General features: G+C 35.4%; 1 protein-coding gene across 1 annotated transcript in view; it reads right to left on the bottom strand.

The window, feature by feature from the left end:
* LOC127852602 (uncharacterized) overlaps positions 1–22,754 on the bottom strand; it is a 96,347-nt gene that overhangs the window by 52,553 nt on the left and 21,040 nt on the right. Inside the window, exons 7-13 of the mRNA XM_052386552.1 lie at positions 20,180–20,285; positions 19,626–19,893; positions 18,945–19,122; positions 16,536–16,691; positions 14,931–15,095; positions 10,099–10,207; positions 4,435–4,576 (exon numbers count right to left, since the gene is read on the bottom strand). Coding sequence (XP_052242512.1) covers positions 4,435–4,576; positions 10,099–10,207; positions 14,931–15,095; positions 16,536–16,691; positions 18,945–19,122; positions 19,626–19,893; positions 20,180–20,285 — 1,124 coding nt within the window. The remainder of the gene's footprint in view (positions 1–4,434; positions 4,577–10,098; positions 10,208–14,930; positions 15,096–16,535; positions 16,692–18,944; positions 19,123–19,625; positions 19,894–20,179; positions 20,286–22,754) is intronic.

The following is a 22,754-nucleotide window of genomic DNA, read 5'->3' as shown; positions in this document are numbered from 1 at the left end:
ATTTTTTTTTCGGCGTAAGCTGAATAAGCCAGCTTTTCACCCTGACTTGACCTTTGTAAGTGTCCAATAATACTCAAATAAAATTTCCCGCGGCTAGGTACGAATGAATACACTTCATTTATTCCATTGGCTGATTTGAGTATAACACCAGAACATTGGAAACATATCCGCGTCTTTGTAACACTGTTTTACTGCATGAAACAATTTTATCTCTAATGAAAAGGCCCAATAGATAGAACAGTTTTACAATCAATTTTCGACATAAATACAGTTTGTGCGTTCACCTTTTATTTTCAGAGAATTACCAGCGCAAAAGCGTTTAACTAAAGGCTATGTTGTCATATTTAGTACTTACTTGCATTGCATTTCAACACGCGAGGTTTCGGGTCAATGCGCGGTCATTTTGTGAAAGTCAGAGTTTATATACAGTTCATCACCGGAGTTCGCAAAAGGGGTTGCGATCATTGTGTCTTACTGACAATAACGTAGTGACTGTAATGCATTGCATTCCAATCCGCAAGGTATCAAGGTCAGTTTGCGGTCAGTTGCAGAAATCTTTATATAAACGCCGTCTCGTAAACTTTGTGCACTTGAAGTCTGTTTTGATCAGAAAGATACTAAATAAAGATATTCGGCGATATTATTGTGGTATGTCAATCATCGATTTTTAATATGGTTTCAAAATTTGCATGATAAGGACCAATTTTGATAAAATTAATTAGAAATATTTATCCATTTAGACCAGTTTATTAAGCATGACCACAATAATTCGCTATACTATAATTATGCAATTAAATAAGATTCGAGTATTGCCGGCTGACCTATATGCACTCGTTTATTTTCATGTTTCTTGTGTTTTTCTATTCTGTAAATATAGATATCTGAGTAATAATATCACATAAAGCAAAATAAGCCACGAAATCTGGCGCAACACCCCGTAATTGATTTGCTTATGATGTAGCTAACAACTGCGCAGAAAAAAGGCATCCGCTACTTTTTATCTCATAGAGATAACTTTTGATCGTTCATAAACATCGACCACAATCAACGCCGTATATCTTTTTTAAAGATATTTCTTGTTGCATCTCACCCAGATTTCGAATTGGCCTAGATGTACTAAATTTTTTATTATAAGCTTGAATCATAAATGTTGACCCTAAAGTGGTAAGATTTTCTTTCAAATTTGACCTAAGTAAGGCCGGCATTTTTTTATTATTTGTTTTACGGGAGCGCCCGACCCAATTTTTCGACAAATACAAATACAAATAAAAGTCACTTTCGTTTTTTTTATTTACATTTCACCCGCTGACCTGGTATTTTATTTTCTAAAACTAGAAAAAAAAAATGCGCAGATTGCCGAAAGTGTTGTTCAAAATTTGTTTAAAATACGGGTTGTTTCGTTGGGCCAAGTCGACTTGTAAAGCGTCAGCGCTTTTCATTGGCTATTGCAGCCAATACCACACACTATTAGCCAATCGGTGAGTATTTAACAAATGATTTTCATATTGCATTTCCAAAATGGCGGACATTAACAACAACGAGACAAATGTAGCATATTTTAAAATCAAATTAATTAAAAACGGAACAGAAACAATTTCAATAAGAAAAGTTAATCTTCAGAACACCATTGTTGACATCATGCCCATATTATGTGATACAAAATTAAAAATAATTCGAGTTTTTGCAGATGATGCAGAGGTGTCACCATCGATAACTTTCAGTGTGATAAAAAGTTTTGGGTAGGTTTAATAAATATGCGTATTTTTTAATGTAGATCCTGTAATATTTTTATAGATAAAAATCAACATCCCGAAAATGTCCAAGAAGTGCTACTTTATGTTTCTTTATAATGAACATGAGGGCTGAACCACAGGTACTTGCATCAATAATCACATTCCCCACCCACCCATATATATTCTTTATTTAGAAAAAAAAGTATGCAACACAGCTCTGAAGAAAATAACGTTGGGTCCGGATGTTCGTATGTGCGTCAAAGTCACACAAAAGTTTTAATTATTTTTCTTGACACGGTAGCAAATTAACATGCTTATTATTCTTCATTAACTTCAAACAAAACATTTTTTTCCCTATATTAAACTGTATAACTATTTTTAAATCAACATTTTAACCATTTTTCCGGTACCTTTTGACCAAGTTACGTCCCTTTGTTTGGATACGTTCATTTTATTGAATTTTTACAGACGAAACCAAAGTTTTGACTTTCAAAATGTCATGAAAAAGTAAATGGAATTTATTTCTTAATTATTTGATCAGTTTTGTAAATCAGAAATACACCTTAATGTTTTTTTTAAAATTAGTTATTACTTAGCCGAAATATGATGTTCTATCAACTGTACATAATGTTTTCATATTGCAGGATATGTACTGCAAGAAATGCAAGTAAATTTATCACACCTCAGGCTCTGTTGATAAATGTGATCAATTGGCTCTATGTATTTGTTCCAAGGGTTATTATTATCTTCACATTTATATAGCTCTTTCTGTTTATTATATATCCAAGAAAATGTCTTTGCTGTTTCTCCTTAAAATAATACAGACAACACATTTCATAGAAATTTTAATTTGAACTTAAACTGTGAATAAGAGAGGAACAAAATAATATGTGCAAAAGTTTACACCATTTTATTTTGACAATACTGTGAGCCTTTTAAGAAATTATTAAAATAAAATACTATTTTAAAAATATACAATTACATAGTTCAAAAGTTGTTTTCTATATTAATCTTGCGAGTAAATTATATACAGTCAGCAGAGTAATTCTACTAGAACAATTTAAATCCTTGCTACATGTACTATTTAATTCATTATACGGCTTTCACTTAAGAAAATGTTCAATGAAATAAATCTAGGTTTCTAGGTATATTGTGTCTTTTACCTCAATATTTTGTTGGGGCTAATGTGAAGCCATGGACATGATGCAAAAACTACGAAGATTACCACCATACAATGTCACATACAAAAAAATTTATCTCCTAAACCATGCGTTAAGAGAGAATGTGAAACAAGGACGGGTTATTTTTTACTCCAAATGTATGATTTGATCACACCTAGAATAAGAAAACAATAACATGTTACACACCAACTATTGAACCCCTGATCCTTGCGGTTTCTGTGTTGTTAGGGATTATCAAATACATTAATCTATATAAATCAGTTGACTCCTGAAGCGCAAACAATTTTGACCACGGAGACATGCTTTAAGGAAACTTAGCAAAGAATCACTATATGGTTGGCATGAAACGTAACAAACCAATGGGCCTTGCTGTTTCAGAGAATGATTATATAATTTATATTTTTAAGCAAAACAATAACCCCTTGGGAGGGCAAATTTTCTGCATGATTTGAACAAACTTCAAAGAGAACCTCATAATGATGTTACACACCAAATATTGTAGTCATGCCCCTTGTGTTCACTTTACATATATAAACACTATAACTCTCTCTGAATATAAAATGAAATGCAGCACATGTTTTTATAAGTCTATAACTCTCGGTTTCTTAAATGAAATATTCACATTTTATGTACTAGAACTCTCACTAAACAAATATTGGATCAAGATCAATTCAAGCTTAGCCTGATCAGGATCCAAAGTGTTTGCTTAACATCTTTAGAAGTACTGACTGAATGACAATTATGTTGAACACTTTGGATCCTGATCAGACTGCTCTTTTGGAGCCAAAATCATCAAGATCAAGAGTCCTATAAATGGGGCCTTTATCTTGATAACACGGTTTTTGTATTAAGGTCTTTTACCCAGTTTTTTTGGAGCCATATTTTTAATCATTGTCAAGGCTACAATACAGATCAATTTTTTAATTCAGATGACTAAGTGTTTTTTTTTTAAAGATATGACCTGATGAATTGGTTTTCTAGTCTTTCCTACACATGAATCAGATTCAAATACAGCCTTGATATTTAAAACCAATACAAATATTCTAACTAAGTTTCACAAGATTGAATCAAAACTGTGGCCTCTAGAGTGATAACAAGTTTATTCTAAGATTTGACCCCCTGATAGAGATTTGGGAGGCAAGTGAAACAGATGAAAACTTAGTCAACCTAGACAATATCAAGATTAAAACTTAGTCAACCTAGACAATATCAAGATTAAAACTTAGTCAACCTAGACAATATCAAGATTAAAACTAAGTCAACCTAGACAATATCAAGATTAAAACTTAGTTAACCTAGACAATATCAAGATTAACATTCTGACCAAGTTTCATCATGAATGAAACTTGGCCTGGACATTTTCAAGATCAATATTCTGACAGACTTTCATAAATAATAGATGAAAAGTGTGGCTTCTAGATGAATTTAAAATGATTTGTATATCTTTAAACTTCATGCAGATTTTTGTTTTGTTTCCAAGGACAAACATGTATTTAGTTTAACAAGGAAGTCAATGGTACCTGTAAGGCCCAGATGGCTGTGCTGACGGCCGCTATGTCTCTCGATTGCGATAAAAGAGTGGCGTGCTGTGGTAGAATAGTCTTATCCCCTAGTCTCACCACAGAGACACGCGTCTGTGTTGCACCAAGCCCTATATCAAATCTTAATACACAAAAAATCATATTTAAAAATAAGTATAATAATCTTGTAGACTCAATTCAGGAACTTAACGAGAGTGTGTGGGCGTTGAAAGTATATTGCAAAGATACATGTAAGTTTTTATTGAAGAAAATGTTGAAGGAACAATTGACTGAATGAAAATCTAAATGGCTATCATAAAGCAAAGTGCTTTTTTTTTAGAATAAGTACATATAAATGAAACAAAAAGTTGTGAAATATTGCAAACCATCCTATATCAATTGGAGAAACACAAATATGTATCAAGGGAGCTTGGTATTTTGCGAGCAAGTAAATCGTATTGCTTCTTGGCTAAATATTTATTTATGCTCTTGTTTTATTTACGTCATTACTACTTAAGACACTGAAGGACTTTTTCATTCCGAAGCTAAGGTCAAAGTTATATCTTTGTTTTTCTAGTTTTATTTGTTACTATTCATTATACTGTTACAATAACTTCATTTTCATGTAAGCAGAAAGGAACAAAACATTGTTGCTTTTGTTTCTGTAATATTTACAGACTTCATTACATTCGCAAAATATTACATGCACCCTATATTTTGAAGCATTCATTTTGAAGATTTTAATCCTTATTCAAATGATTCAAATAATTTCAAATAATATGCAATATAATTTGCAGGTTAATATCAATATACTGTTATTTGACCCCTCCCCTCTCATTTAAGTTAAATGTTTGCCATCACAAGGATCTTACAGACCTACAAAAACAAGACAGTTATCTGCAAGAAACAAGTCAAACTTATTTTAAGTAACTTACCCCATTCATAAAACATTGAAAAAGTATGTTAGTGGACAATTTAATCAAAATCTCGTTTCTTTCCATGTTTTTAAGCAAATCGTTAACAGATTTTGGCTTTTTTTCATATGTCATTAGTAATGATTGCTTACAAATCTTCAATATTTTTAATACACAACTAATTTTCATAGTAAGAAAAAAATGTTGAAAAACAACTGATGCCAGGAGTATACAAACCAGTGTCTTCAGGATCCATAAGCGGACCCGCTACCACTGCGCCATGTAAACTTACATAGACTTTTGTGAAACAAAATACATATTGTAAACATTATCTAGCTTTTGCCAATAACAGAATTGTTTTACAAACAAAATTTAATTTATTTTCTAAGAACGTTTTTTCACTAAAAATGGTCTTAGAAACATTGTAAGAAGAAAATCTTCAAAAAAAAGTTTCTTTGTGAACAATTGTAAGGATAAGAACATTCTTTGTTAAATATCTTATTTATTTTGCCTGACAACATCTCACATCCAGGCATTTTTATCCCTTGGGAAACAAGCAACTGACTGCGAGACGTGTTTCCGATTTGCGGTTTACAATAGTCAACTGGCTAAAGCCAATAGCCTAAAAACAAATAAACGGAATATATCTGAATTATTGGTGTTTAGTATAGGCTCTACAATGAAGACACTACATTATGAAATGCTTTTTGGAAAGTATGACCTTAACTCATCTTTATTCAAAAGTTCTATGGTAAGGGCCAAGTTTAATATAGTTTTGAGCAGTTACATAATTTATTTTAAAATTTGTAAAAACACATGCAATTTAGTATGAAATTTAAAATGAACAATTATTTAAAAAAAAAACGATTTTTTTTCGCATTCTTGATGACATTTCTATAAAGAAATCGTCACAAAGACATATACAAAGACATATTTAGACTTGGTTTGGATTAATGTCACTGAAATATGTTTAGAAAATTGACAGAATTTTATTCTCCGAAACATGACTTGCATACATTTTGATATGATTGTTTGTTCACAGTTTGTAGGATTTATATTAATAATCATTCTTTCGTTTTAATACCGCCATATGTGTTGTTCATGCCTTTCTTAGATTATAGAAATTGTCATTCACAGATTAAAAACCAAGTAGTACATGTCCAGATAGAAATGCAGAGGCGTCGGAAGCAAATTGACATTGGGGCGGCCGAGGGGGTGGGTATGGAAGGGGGTATCCCCCTCCCGTTGGTGGGTGTCCAAGGGAATTTTTCAATTTTTAGTATCAAATGGTGCGTTCTGTTGCATTTTTATGTCTGATACCTGACCTTATACACATCTATTGCAAGCATATTCTGAATGACAAAAGATGTGACAGACAGACAGGCCATTGCAGAAGTGATCTCTATTTGTCGCAGTTTGTACTTTGCAGCAGGCGACACAACAATAGGGATTGTGTGCGTTGAAAGAACATTCTTCGGGATTTTTTTCCCGAAATTCCGTTTCGGAAATTTAAAATCCGTTGTTTGGTTTAGAGAAGACATATTAAAATGAAACAAAAAATGGTAAAAAAACAACATTAAATAAGATTTTAGAATTATCGATTTACTTTGAGTTATCACAATTAATTCAGGTATATTGAGGTATCTTTAATTTTGTTACAATTAAGGACTATATTTGATATCGGCACATTTGTTTCATGTCATACTTTCCTTTATATTAATAAAAAGAAGCAAAGGCTTAAATCATACCGACAATTAAAGATTCCCAGGTTTAATTACTCAAGAATATAGAGATTATCGTTATAAAAGAGATCGATCAATTAACAACATAATTTACACGTACATTACCACAGGCGGGTGATGACAATCAACAATACAAGTGTCATAACGATGAAAGCGTGATTACCTTGCTTCGTGGTAAAGATATTTTAAAATATTGAAATAAAAAAAAATGAAGAAAAGGTCTTTGCCGAAATAACAATTTTGCTGAAATAACAATTTTGCCGAAAATATTGGGGCGGCAGCTGCCGCCCCAGCTCCGACGCCTCTGAAATGTGTATATAAAAAATAAAATGTAAACATTTAGACAAGGGATGCACGAGGTTACAAAAAACATTAACCACTTAACCTTTTGACATAACCTTTAATTAACCAGTTAACCTAAACATCTTTATTAGTAAAATATTTGTAAGTACACGTTTAACATTTCTCATACCGCTCCTTCATGTACTCTATAGAAACAAAAGTAATTTGAGATTGCTTGCTTTGAAAACATCTGGTTAGGCCACTAATATTAAGTTCGCGTTGTATTGCACACATTAACTTTGTATAAAAATGTGTTAAATAATTGTTAAACTAGTGCTACACAATCTCACTTTTCAAACAATCCAGCAAACATACACAACTATGCAGAACATGCACAAAACAACAGTGTACATTTGGTCAAGAAAATGACTTTGTCCATTAGCTTATGGTTGATGTCAAGGTTGCAAAACATTGTTTACAAGACAACCTGCTTTTGAGAACACTCCCTTCAATGGTACGGATGTCCATGGCACAGACAAAAGCTCTTGGGCGACTTTTGTTGGGAAATGTTGTTTATTTTCACACCATCATTGTCAACCGGTCGTCATTGGGTTGACAATTCACCCACTGTTGCACAACTTTTAAGCAAATACTTAATTTAATGATTTTATCAAATATATCTTTTTAGTTGATCTTTATTAATATTAATTAAATGAGTTTTATAAATTGCTTTCTTATATAAAACTTTCCTCAGACGGCAGAAGTGGTATTGTTCGTGACATAAATTATTATTAATAATATTATTTTCTGATAAAACAAATATCAGGTTATCTCGACTAGTATGTGATTATGAATGCAATTCTTGATTTAATTATTCCTTATAAACCCTTTATTTTTGCGAGCAATCAGTGTTGGATATTGGCAAACAAAACATCAAAATAAGGTGTCCAATGTTTCAGCTGATTTTTATTGTGAGTTTGATAAATGTGTCAATAACGTATTTGATAATAGCACCAACTCCCCGCAGTTCGCTGGTTAAATGTTTGCAAGTAAAACAAAACAATAGCGCCAAATATCAAAACATACCCATTTTCTTGTAACCACAAAGGTACTGATTTATTGATTTATTACTGTTCTTGTTGACACGTTATTTATTACAGTCCATGGTGCGTCATGTTATTCTAATAGTCGCCACCGCAAGTTAGCAGTATGTCGCACGCAAAATGTAAAATATCACAAATTATTCCATGAAAAAGCATAATGAAAACAAGAAATGTGTTTGTCAGAAACACTATGTCCCCTTTTGCGCCGCTTTGATTTTTTTTTTTTTTACCTTTGACCTTGAAGGATGAGCTTGATCTTTCACCACTCAAAATGTGTGGCTCCATGAGATACACATGCATGCCAAATATCAAGTTGCTATCTTCAATATTGCAAAAATATTCATAAAATGAGCGATTTTGGCCACATATATTTGACCTCTGACCTTGAAGGATGACCTTGACCTTGACCTTTTACCACTCAAAATGTGCAGCTCCATGAGATACACATGCATACCAAATATCAAGTTGCTATCTTTAATATTGAAAAAGTTATTGCAAATGTTAAAGTTGGAGCAAACAGACCAACAGACAGACAGGGCAAAAACAATATGTCCCCCACTATAGTGGGTGGGGGACATAAAAATTCAGGTTAACCTTTTCCCGAAAATGAAACAGGTTAACTGATCGTTTCAATAGGTTAACCAGTTAACCTCTTACATTCCTAATTTAGACAGATAGAAACTTGGGTCTCTGTAAAAACCGGCTTTTGCACATTTGAAAAGCATTGTTCCTGATTAGCCTGTAAAGTCTACACACGCTTATTATCCCGACGCTCCGAATTGCAACCGGGGGATTATGTGGTTATCTCCGCCGTCTGTCCGTCCTGGCCACTATCTGTTCCTTCACTATTAGCACTAGAACCTTAAAACTTAAACACGAGGTACTATGAGCATATGTTCGACAATGCACTATTTGGAATTTTAATCTGACCCCTGGGTCGAAAGTTATGGGTGTTGGGATGGGGCCGGGTCAGAGATTTTCACTAATTTTTTTATGTTATTTTACATTAACTTATTCATTTCTACATCGATTTACATCGAATTGATACTGAACATCTCTTATGACAATACGGTCAATCTCAACGATGCATTGCCCCATTACCAACCATTGGGCGCCCACATAGACCACGCCCACCCAAAATTTTGTTTTAATTATCCCCACGCTCCAAATTGGAGCAGGGTGATTATGTGGTTATCTCCGAGGTCTGTCTGTCCGTCCGTCCTGGCCACTATCTCCTCATACACTATAAGCACTCAGAACCTTGAAACTTAAACACATGGTAGTTATGAGCATATGTGACAGTGCACTTTTTGGAATTGTGATCTGACCCCTGGGTCAAAAGTCGCGGCGTAGGGATACGCATCGGCTGCGGCCACCAATTTCTATTAGGGGATGACACTTTCCCCGGTTATGGAATCATTTATTTAAAGGAAATCTATTTTAAAAAAATAATAAGTTCAGGCAGCAAGTGTCATCCCAGGTTAGCCTTAGCAAACTGCACAGGCTAATCTTAAATGATATTTTATGCCAATTCATTGACCCCAGTATTCACTGAGACTTGCTAAATTTAAAATAAGCTATAGCAAGGATGCTCCACAAAACAATGCTAAAATATAGACTCACTTGGCCAGCTGGTTGCTAAGGAACATTTTCAGAATGGGAAAGTCTTGCCCAATACTAGCTGAACAGTCCACCACCATCACCAGATCCATAGGGATGGGACACACACGGGCTGTGAGAACATGGTAAAAGTACTAGGTAAGCTAAAGCTTAAAAAAAAATCTACCCTGCTCTAAAGCATATATAAGAGACAATCTGGAAGCTGTTTTGCAGGAAATAGCAGTCTAAGTGATAGGTGTCAACAAATATATCAATTAATATTTAAGGCAATGATTTTACATAAAGAAACCTTACCTGTATCATGTGCATTGGTAATTATCATGATTAAGAATCTTATGGACCTCAAAATTGTGATTTGTATGATATCCTAATTGCAAGTGGTTGAAATATTACAGTGTTGTTAAAATGAGCAAAATGTTTTTGTGAAACACTATGACCCCCATATATTTGACATTTGACCTTGAAGGATGACCTTTACCTTGACCTTTCACCACTCAAAATGTGCAGCTCCATGAGATACACATGCATTCCAAATATCAAGTTGCTATCTTCAATATTGCAAAATTTGACCTTTGATATTGACCTTGAAGGATGACCTTGACCTTTCATCACTCAAAATGTGCAGTTCCATGAGATACACATGCATGCCAAATATCAAGTTGCTATCTTCAATATTGCAAAAGTTATGGCCAATGTTAAAGTTTGACGCAAACCAACAAACAAGAGGGCCATGATGGCCCTGTATCGCTCCACTGCTGAAAAAAGGCTGAAACAAATATTCTCTGCATGTGCAAATACTTAAATATAGGCCCTATTTAAGCACATGTACTCTTTTGTGACCCCCTGGGCTTGGTCAAATTTAATCCCAGGGGAATAATTTTAGCAAACTTTGTAGACGACTACTATATCTCACTACATGTACATACAAAATATGGTAGCCCTAGGTCCTAAAGTTAAGGACAAGAATATTTAAAAAGTTTCCACAAAATAAGCAAGATATAAGCGTATATAATGTTCAATTTTGTTACCCGTGGGTCAGTGTAAATTTGACCCAAAAGGCATAATTTGAACAAACTTGGTAGAGGACTATAAGATGTTACTGCATACCACATTTGGTAGCAATAGTCTGAATGGTTTTCGACAAGAAGATGTTTAAAGATTTCACAAAATAGGCGCTTTATTAGCGTGTATTCAATTTTGTGACCCCCCAGGGCAGGGTCAAAGTTTACCCCAGAGGCATTATTTGAACAAATTTGGTAGAGGTTTATTAGATGTCACTACATACCAAATTTGGTAGCCCTAGGCCCAATGGTTATGGACAAGAAGTTTTTAAAGTTTTCACAAAATAGGCTCCATATAAGCATATGTTCAGTTTTGTGACATCCCGGGCAGGGTCAAATTTGACCAAAGGGGCATTATATGAACAAACTTGGTAGAGAACTATTAGATGTGACTACATACCAAATTTGGTAGCCCTATGCCTTATGGTTAAGGACAGGAGATGTTTCAAGTTTTCACAAAATAGGCACTATATAAGCATATAATCGATTTTGTGGCCCCCAGGGCAGGGTCAAATTTGACTCCTGGGGCATAATTTGAACAAACTAAGTGGAGGACTATACAATGACACTACATACCAAATTGTGTAGCCCTCAGGCCTAATGGTAATGGACAAGATTTTTTTTTAAGTTTTCACAAAATAGGCATTATATAAGCATATGTTCAATTTTGTGACCCCCGGGGCAGGTTTAAATTTAACCCCAGGGATAAAATTTGAACAAATTTGGTAGAGGACTATAAGATGTCACTACATACCAAATTTGATAGCCCTAGGCTGGATGGTTATGGACAAAGAAGATTTTTGAATTTTCACAAAAAAGGCCTTATATAAGCATATGTTCAATTTTGTGATCCCCCGGGGCAGAGTCAAACTTGACCCCAGGGGCATTATTTGAACAAACTTGGTAGAGAACTATAAGATTCCACTACATACCAAATATGGTAGCCCTAGGACCAATTTTTATGGACAGAAAGATTTTTAAAGTTTTCACAAAATAGGCCTTTTATAAGCGTATGTTCAATGTTGTGACCCCCAGGGCAGGGTAAAATTTACCCCAGGGGCATAATTTGAACAAACTTGGTAGAAAACTATAAGATTTCACTACATACCAAATCTGGTAGCCCTAGGACCAATTTTTATGGACAGAAAGATTTTTAAAGTTTTCACAAAATAGGCCTTATATAAGCGTATGTTCAATTTTGTGACCCCCAGGGTAGGGTCAAATTTACCCCAGGGGCATAATTTGAACAAACTTGGTAGAGAACTATAAGATGTCACTACACACCAAATTTGGTAGCCCTAGACCCAATGGTTATGGACAAAAAAGATTTTAAAGTTTTCACAAAATAAGCCCTTTATAAGCATATATTCAATTTTGTGACCCCCGGGGCAGTTTCAAATTTGACCCCAGGGGCATAATTTGAACAAACTCAGAAGAGAACTATTACATGTCACTACATACCAAATTTGGTAGCCCTATGCCATACGGTTATGGACAAAAAGATTTTGAAAGTTTTCACACAATAGGCCTTATATAAGCATATGTTCAATATTGTGACCCCCAGGGCAGGGTCAGACTTGACCCTATGGGCATAATTTGAACAAACTTGGTAGAGGACTATAAGATGTCACTACATACCAAATTTGGTAGCCCTAGGCCCAATGTTAATGAACAGAAAGGTTTTTAAAGTTTTCTAAAAATAAGACCTTTCTAAGCATATATTCAATTTTGTGACCCCTTGGACTGTTTCAAATTTGACCCCAGGGGCATAATTTTAACAAACCATGCCATACAGTTATGGACAGAAAGATTTTGAAAGTTTTCACAAAATAGGCCATGACCCCAGGGGCATGATTTTAACAAACTAAGAAGAGAACTATTACATGTCACTACATACCAAATTTGGTAGCCCTATGCCATACAGTTATGAACAGAAAGATTTTGAAAGTTTTCACAAAATAGGCCTTTTATAAGCATATTTTCAATTTTGTGACCCTCGGGGCAGGGTCAAACTTGACCCCAGGGGCATAATTTGAACAAACTTGGTAGAGGACTATAAGATGTCACTACATACCAAATTTGGTAGCCCTAGGCCCAATGGTTATGGACAAGAGAATTTGTAAAGTTTTCACAAAATAGACCCTATATAAGCATATGTTCAATTTTGTGACCCCTGGGGCAGGGTCAAATTTGACCTCAGGGGCATATTTGGAAGAAATTTGGTAGAGGACTATTATATGTCTCTACATACCAAATTTGGTAGCCCTAGGCTCAATGGTTATGGATGAGAAGATTTTGAAAGTTTTTCACAAAATAGGCCTTATATAAGCATATGTTCAATTTTGTGACCCCCGGGGCAGGGTCAATTTTGACCCCAGGGGCAAAATTTGAAGAAATTTAGTAGAGGACTATTAGATGTCTCTGCACACCAAATTTGATAGCCCTAGGCCCAATGGTTATAGACGGGAAGATTTTGAACGTTTTCACAAAATAGGCCTTAAATAAGCATATGTTCAATTTTGTGACCCCCGGGGCAGGGTCAAATTTGACCCCAGGGGCATAATTTGAAGAAATTTGGTAGAGGACTATTATATGTTTCTACATACCAAATTTGATAGACCTAGGCCCTATGGTTATGGACGTAAAGATTTTAAAAGTTTTCACAAAATAGGCCTTATATAAGCATATGTTCAATTTTGTGACCGCCGGGGCAGGGTAAAATTTGACCACAGGGGCATAATTTGAAGAAATTTTGTAGAGGACTATTATATGTCTCTACATACCAAATTTGATAGACCTAGGCCCAATGGTTATGGACGAGAAGATTTTGAAAGTTTTCACAATATAGGCCTTATATAAGCATATGTTTAATTTTGTGAACCCCGGGGCAGGGTTAAATTTGACCTCAGGGGCATAATTTGAAGAAATTTGGTAGAGGACTATTAGATGTCTCTACATACCAAATTTGATAGCCCTAGGCCCAATAGTTATGGACGTTAAGATTTTGAAAGTTTTCACATAATAGGCTGTATACCAGCATATGTTCAATTTTGTGACCCCTGGGGAAGGGTCAAATTTGACCCCATGGGCATAATTTGGATAAATTTTGTAGAGGACTATTAGATGTCTCTACATACCAAATTTGATAGCCCTAGGCCCAATGGTTATGGACAAGCAATTTTGAAAGTTTTCACAAAATATGTATGTATGTAAGCATATGTTCAATTTTGTGACCCCCAGGGCAGAGTCAAATTTGACCCCAGGGGCATAATTTGAAGAAATTTGGAAGAGGACTATAAGATGTCTCTACATACCAAATTTGATAGCCCTAGGCCCAATGGTTATGGACGAGAGATTTTGAAAGTTTTCACAAAATAGGCCATATATAAGCAAATTTTCATTTTTGTGACCCCCGAGGCAGGGTCCTATTTGACCCCAGGGGCAAAATTTGAACAAATTTGCAAGAGGTTCACCCCAGGAACATTCATGAGAAATTTCATCAGAATTGGACCAGTAGTATAGGAGAAGAAGATGTTTTAAGGAAAAGTTAAGGCACGGACGCACGCACGACGGACACAGGCCCATGACATAAGCCCCGCTGGCCTCTGGCCAGTGAACCTAACAAACCAACAAATCAACAGACAGGACAAAAACAATATGTCCCCAGTATAGATTGGGGGACATAAAAATGACAATCACTAATTAATGACCTAAGGTTAAGCATTGTATAATTGAAATAAGGATGTTTCAGGATTATGTTCTCTGAGCACTCACTTTTGCAGCTGCTGATAGAGGTAGCACCGAGTATGTTCGTCACAGGTCTATCCGACGGACAGGGGATACATTGGGTCTGTCCAGGAAGAGGTTGGTAGGAGTCATAAAGACACTGAGTGCAGGCCGCTCCTTGTATGAATGTACCTGCAGGGCACTGGGTTTGAGCTGAAGAGAGTTGTCAATTAAATACAAATGAGCTGTGCTCTTTGAAAAGGAGGTTTAATGCATGTGCATAAAGTGTTGTCCTAGATTAGCCTTTGCAGTCCAAACAGGCAAATCATGGACGACACTTTCCACCTAAACTGGATTTTTGCTAAGAAATGACTTACAATTTTACAGATACAATATTTTTATTATCAACATTCGGTTAGCATGGTTTCCAAACTAAATACAGTATCCCTGTAATTTTTAAATTAGCCAATCCATTAGTAAGGTATCTACTGGAAAATGTCTCCAACCATTCATTGGCTGTTGTTAAGGTCAAGAAATGTGAACAAGAGTGCCAAACTGTCACAAGATACGCCCGTTCGGAGGTTTTGGACACCATGCTTAATGCTTGAAATGCACTAAGTGACCTCGAGACCTAGTTATTGACCCGGCATGACCCATATTTGAACTTGACCTAGATATCATTTAGATGTAACATCTGACTAAATTTGGTGAAGATCAAATGAAAACTACTTCAATTAGAGAGCGGGCACCATGCTAAATGCTTGAAATTCATTATGTGTCCGATCGTGACCTCGTTTTTGACCCGGCATGACCCATATTCGAATTTGATCTACATATCATCTAGACTCAACTTCTGACCAAATTAGGTGATGATCAGATGCAAACTACTTCAATTAGAGAGCGGACACCATGCTAAATGCTTGAAATGCACTAAGTAACCTTGTGACCTAGTTTTTGACCCGGCATGACCCATATTCGAACTTGACCTAGATATCAACTAGATGCAACTACTGACCAAGTTTGGTGAAGATCGGATGAATACAATTTGAATTAGAGTCCGGACAAAGTGGCGCCGTTGAAAATGCACTAATTGACCCTATGACCTAGTTTTTGACCCGGCATGACCCATATTCGAACTTGGCCTATATATCAACTAGATGCAACTGCTGACCAAGTTTGGTGAAGATCGGATGAATACAATTTGAAATAGAGTCCGGACAAAGTGGCCCCTTTGAAAATGCACTTATTGACCCTATGACCTAGTTTTTGACCCGGCATGACCCATATTCGAACTTGGCCTAGATATCAACTAGATGCAACTGCTGACCAAGTTTGGTGAAGATCGGATGAATACAATTTGAATTAGAGTCCGGACAAAGTGGCCCCTTTGAAAATGCACTTATTGACCCTATGACCTAGTTTTTGACCCGGCATGACCCATATTCGAACTTGGCCTAGATATCAACTAGATGCAACTGCTGACCAAGTTTGGTGAAGATCGGATGAATACAATTTGAATTAGAGTCCGGACAAAGTGATGCCTTCCGCCCGCCGCCCGCCGCCCGCCGCCAAGGGGTTTCACATAATACGTCCCGTATTTTATACGGGCGTATAAAAACTGGATTAAACAGCTAAAAAAAAAGCTTGATGTACCTGTGCAGGCTGAAGCAGCAGTGGAGCCCATGTTGCCTGTTGTCTGACCAGTAGGACACTGCACACAGAACAGCTGTTCTGGGAGGTCCTGATAGGACCCCAGGGGACAGGGTGTGCACACCATCCCAGGGTCTCGGTAGTTACCGGACAAGCACTCTGGCAATACAACACTTAAGTTTGAATGTTTTAATGATTGGCGATAGGAAGAGCACTCTGGCAATACAACACTTAAGTTTTAATGTTTATTGGTGATCCGGCATTCTGCCTTTGGCCAAAACAAAGATTATTTTAAGGTCATTTAAGAATTCACAAGGGTCCTCTTGAGTTCCTTTACAGGCATCCTGAGCCTACAAAGGTGAAGCTAGGTCATTACCTTTATTTCAAAGCAATTTTGAAATTAACAAGATCAGTATAGGTCCCTGGTTGGCATACTGGAAATTCAAAGATGAGGGTTTTTATGGAAAATTTGAGATTCTTCTCATGAAGCAGAGAAGTACGATGGCTTAAGAGCTTAACTGACTTAAAGGTATATCCATTATCGAAGATTTGGTCTGATGACCTAGCTTTTTACCTCTGTTTTCCCATTTTCAAACTTAACCTTAACCCATTTATGCCTAGCATCTAGAAAAAAGGCCTTGGCAAACAGCGTAGACCCAGATCAGACACCACATCATGGTCTGCGCTGTTTGCTTAAAGAAATTTCTGTAAGAAATATTCTAAATATAGAAATAAATATACTAGAAATCCCTAATTTTGGAAATTAATTGATCCAATTTGGAAGGTTTTGAGAGTCCAATAGGCATAAATGGGTTAATATTGTCAGGATAGCATCCTCACCATGTTTCATCAAGAGTGAGTAATACACATCTACAGCTGTGGTATGTTTTTTCTTACATTTGAACCGAGGACCTAGTTTTTGGATGCTTATGACCCTGATTCAAGCTAGGCTTAGATACTTTTAAGACTTACATTCTAACTAAGAATTATCAAGATTAAATAATAAATTTGGAATCTCGAGTGGTCACAACGTAATGCAAAGACTTGACCATTGATCTTAGTTTTTAGACCATGTTACCAAGATTTTCATTTGAGTAAAATTCTAGTGACTTAGTTTTTGGATGATCAAAAACCACCTTTGAGCAATGAGGAAATAACTCCCTGAACATTGACTGAAGCTGAATGACAATATACATATGCCTATCCTGTATTGATACGGCATCTAAACTTTCATCAAATTTTGATCATCAGATTTGTATCTGACACAGAAACATAAAATTCATTAGAAAATGTTATATTAAGTATCAAATAGAAAAAACTGACTGAAAAGTTACTGGAGCAGAACAACCTGAAAATGTATGCATGTACACCTGAGTATCATAATATTCAAATTATAAGTCAAAGTCTGATATCAAATGCGGAAAGGAATTATTATCTAAAGGGAACAGTGAATAAACTATTGAGAGGAAAGACCAGACTGTAGGTTCTTGCCTTAATAAAAGGAAAAGTGATTATACACATTCATCAAATAAAGATCACTTAAGTTCCGAACAATTTAAGAAAGAAAAACGAAAAAAATCCTTTTATAATCAAAGGACAATAACTACATGAACAATCTTTGGACAAGAACAACTTAATCACGTCCATGTTCAACTTATACAGATGATGCATAATAATTAAATTTTATCAAATTCTGATTGTAGTGTCTGAGATCTTGAACACAAAAAGAAAAAGACCTATTAATAATCAAACTGCAATAACTCTTAAAATCATTGGACAAGAACACCTTGTAAAAGGAAGCAGATGTCCACCTAAAAGGGTTGCTACATATAAAATTTCATTGAATTAGGATCACATATATCCGAAATTTCAGCAAAAACAAAAATTTAGATGGAAGCATGGATGGACAGAGGGGCATAAAAATGAAAGGAAACAATTATCAAGGAAATTAGATACACAAACGAAATTCTATCACAGTAAGAATTTTGATGAACGGACAAAGTTGCGACTTTATGCTCACCCCTTTCAGGGCGACCTTAAAATGATAGCAAAAACTCACCTCCAGGTCTTATGGCTGGAATGAAATATTAAAAATAATTGATACATGGTATGTTTAAATCATTTAAGTTACAGTATATATTGCCTATTATTTGAAATAAATATGTCTGCAGACAATCATAACATGTGTCATTAAATAAACAATCCACACCACAACACTTTCAAATAAATATCTTCGAAATGATAGCAAAATGAGCATGATCAGAAATTAGGACCATATTGTATATTAAAAGATATCTAAGAATTAATACTTTTTAAAACAAGAGAATTGTGATCATAGGTCTACATAGTGAATGAATGAAAGCTTCACAGTGATAAGATTTCTAAACAAGGAAACGGTATACACCACATTACCTGTGCACACAACCTCCTGAACCTTTTGTAGCTTTGTCACATCCAACAAGTCCTGGTTTTCGAATTGGAAGATGCTGTCCGAACTCCCAGAGATGTCCAACAGATCCTGCTGCTGTATACCACTGCCGACACCAATAGCAACCAGTCCGATCCCCACATTCCTTGCTTCCTGTGCTCGCTGCCATAGCAACAATAGAGGTATAATTTACATATCTGTGCATAACTTTGTTGTTTGCTGTTAATCTTACAGACATACATTGCTTTTTGAACCACAATCAGTCCTAGTTTTGGCTCTCTTCAGACAAAAACAAATATTACTTTCAACATAAGGAGATTTATTGTGTGTCATTCATAGACAAAGGAAAGAAATGATAACGTTTGACAATAAATTTATGAAAATTTTGATTTTAAACAACTAAGATTTAATTAGTTTTTATTGAAAGTCAATTACTAGTAATGAAGGCTTCACAGATAAGAATATTTGTAACCTTAGTTCTAATCCTAAATATTTTATAACTGGAAATTCAAGCTCAAATGTAAAAAGCGTTCATATTGGTAAAAAATATTCAGTTAATTTATAGAATGAGATGCAAACAACTTTCTGAATGGATTTTTTTTAGCCATTTGCCTTAAGCATTGGTAAGACAAGATCATAAATTTAACCTCAATTCAGTAACATACCGTCTTTGTAAGAGCAGGGTTGTCAGACTTCCCATCAGTGAAAATGATCATGATTTTCTCACCAACAATCGATGAGAAAATGTTAGTTCCACGCTGGATGGCGTCAAATGTTCCAGTGCCCATTGATGTTGAATCAGGCACCATTTTGCTCATGAAATTTATGTACAATTCAAGGTACGTGGAAAAGGAATTTAGTTCAATCACTGTTGATTGAATAACAGTTGTGCCAAAACCAATGGCTCCTTGTTTGACAGTGGGCATCTGGAACCTAGACATTTAAAACAACTTATCATACATATTATACAGAATTATAACGGAATTAAAGTATTTTGTTTAATAAATTTGACAACAATTTATCAAAAGGGGGATAAAAGACCCTATGGACACTAAAACCTTCATTTCATATGATACATTATTAAGGTCACTATGCACTGTACATACACATTTCTAAAGATGAAGATGCTATGAAGGTCATGAATAATGAACTTAGATGGAACAGTTGGAAACTAAAAAGTCACTTTGACAAGTTATTTAAACTTAAAAATAGGCATTACCCGCTCATTAATGCTGCAGCAAACTTCTTTGTGTTATCAATTATGTTGAGCATGCTGTCAGAAAGGTCCACTAAGTACAATAGGCTGGCAGGATTGGCACATACATCTGAAATCACCCACAGCATGCAGTTCATGGGGTAACAAGGGCTGTTTGTAAAACATGCATGCCCCCCTATATGGGCTATAATTTGCAGTAGCAGCCATTGTGTGAATACGTTTTTTGTCACTGTGGTGGTGGTGGTGGTGGTGGTGGTGGTGGTGGTGGTGGTGGTGGTGGTGGTGGTGGTGGTGGTACGTAGTAGTAGTAGTAGTAGTAGTAGTAGTAGTAGTAGTAGTAGTAGTAGTAGTAGTAGTAGTAGTAGTAGTAGTAGCAATACTTAAGAATGATCAAATGGGAAAAGGTAACCTAGCACTGGCAGTAAATATGGGGCTCATTTACAGGTCAAATTTGGAATCTCTTCTGTAAAATGAGATTTTAAATGAATTAAAGGGAGGCAAATGCTGTAATAAAAAGAACATGCATAAACGGTAGTTGTTTTCCTTGTTTGAACCATGCTAAATCCTTAAAATGCCTATTTCCAGTTACTGTGACCTTCACCTGTGACCTTGACCTTTGACCTAGTGACCTCAAAATCAATAGGGGTCATCTGGGAGTCATGATCAATGTACCTATGAAGTTTCATGATCCTAGCCCCAAGCGTTCTTGAGTTATCATCCGGAAACCACCTGGTGGACGGACGGACGGACCAACCGACCGACCGACATGAGCAAAGCAATATACCCCCTCTTCGGCGAAGGGGGGCATAAATATATATGGGACAAACTAGAAAAGCAAAAGGGAGAAGCATGAAATCCTGGGTAGATGAGTCATGTTGTTGAATCTGGTATCAGATGACTATGCTGATATATGAGGACAATGCTGATCAGGCAACAATGCTTATATTAGAGAACAAGTCTAATAACAAAGAACAATGCTGATATCAGAAAATAATTATTATATCAGAGGACAATGCTGATGTCAGAGGACAATGCTGATTTCACAGGACACTGCTGCTATCAGAGGACAGTACTGATATTGGAAGCAAATGCTGATACATTGTATCAAAGCAAAATGGTGAAACAAGAGGCCAATGCTGAAAATGGATGACAACGCTTATATCTGAGGATAATGCTGATATCAGAGGATAAAGCTGATATTGGATATCAATGCTGATATCATAGCAAAATGCTGATATAAAAGGACAATTCTAATATCAGATGACAATTCTGATGTCAGAGAATGATGTTGATATCAGAGAACTATGTGCATCGATTTTATAATGTTTTCTCGCCTCACCATTGTGAGCAAAACATTAAGTGCATCAAGATTTATTGTAACTAGGTATTTTATTTATAATACACAAGCCATGCTTATTTATCTGCGCTATTTTGATTAAACCAAAGAATGACATATGTATAAAATCTTATATTTTATTGAAATTTTATTCTTAAATTTTTACATCAATGCTAAAATGTATAAATTGAAAAAAATACTTTTGTTAAATATATATATAAAGTTAACAATTTAGTGTCCAAAATTAAACAAGAAAATAACGATTTATTGTTAATACACTATTCTAGTCAAGAACAAATACAGTTAAATACTTAAGCTTGAGTCATGTCTCAAGACAAAATTAAGTAACAAACGTCTTTTGGAGCTGAAAAAGAGTGTTTCTTAAATAAACAAGATTAAGTATGGATGCAAAGCATCAAAGGGCGTCGGGAATTTCAGTGTAAAAGGCACTCAATGAAGTTACATGCAACGATTTTTTTTCTACTGTAAATATTAATATATTGGCAGATTATTTTAAACAAAATAGAAAAAGATACTGGTATAACGATTATCTATGATTTTGTGTTATAACCCCCAAATAACTATTATCTATGATGTTGTGTTATAACCCTTAAATAACCATTATCTATGATTTTGTGTTGTAACCCACAAATATTACAAAGTTCATTTTATTTACATTACTTTCCTTTTTTTTTACTGGCATCCATGTGCAGTTTTCATTAAAGGAACAGAACTGTGTAGGTTTAAAAAAATGTGCTTCATCTTGTTAGCATTTTTTAATATTTTTCTCAACTTCAAGGGGTGATGATTTTGAACTTATTCTAACATTGCTCATTTACGATAGGGGTTGAGTACTCATAGATATGTAAACACTGTTAAAGTTTTAATGTGTTTACGAACACCCCCCCCCCCCCACCCTCTCACATATATATTCATACATGCCAGACGTCCCGATCTCGGCAGGACAGTCCAGCTTTTGGGCTCTTTGTCCCGGCATCCCGATATGAGACGTTTGTCCCGACATTCGTTAAAAACAATATAAGGTCTATAAGTTCCCAATAAAATTCGCTTTTCGAGCTCTTTCTGGCTAAAACTTATCATCCCTAATCCCTTTATTGCCCCCAATTAACAACCCACTGCTACTACTCGAGTGCACCAGTGTTGTTTTTGACACCTTATCAGCGATTTATCGGCAACTTATTGATTTAATCAGCATTCACACCATGGTGTTTTTATGATAGG

Source organism: Dreissena polymorpha, chromosome 12 (genome assembly GCF_020536995.1).
Source record: "Dreissena polymorpha isolate Duluth1 chromosome 12, UMN_Dpol_1.0, whole genome shotgun sequence".
NCBI classification, from domain to species: domain Eukaryota; kingdom Metazoa; phylum Mollusca; class Bivalvia; order Myida; family Dreissenidae; genus Dreissena; species Dreissena polymorpha.
Note: the sequence above shows the minus strand (reverse complement) of the source record. Positions and strands in the feature narration are given on the sequence as shown.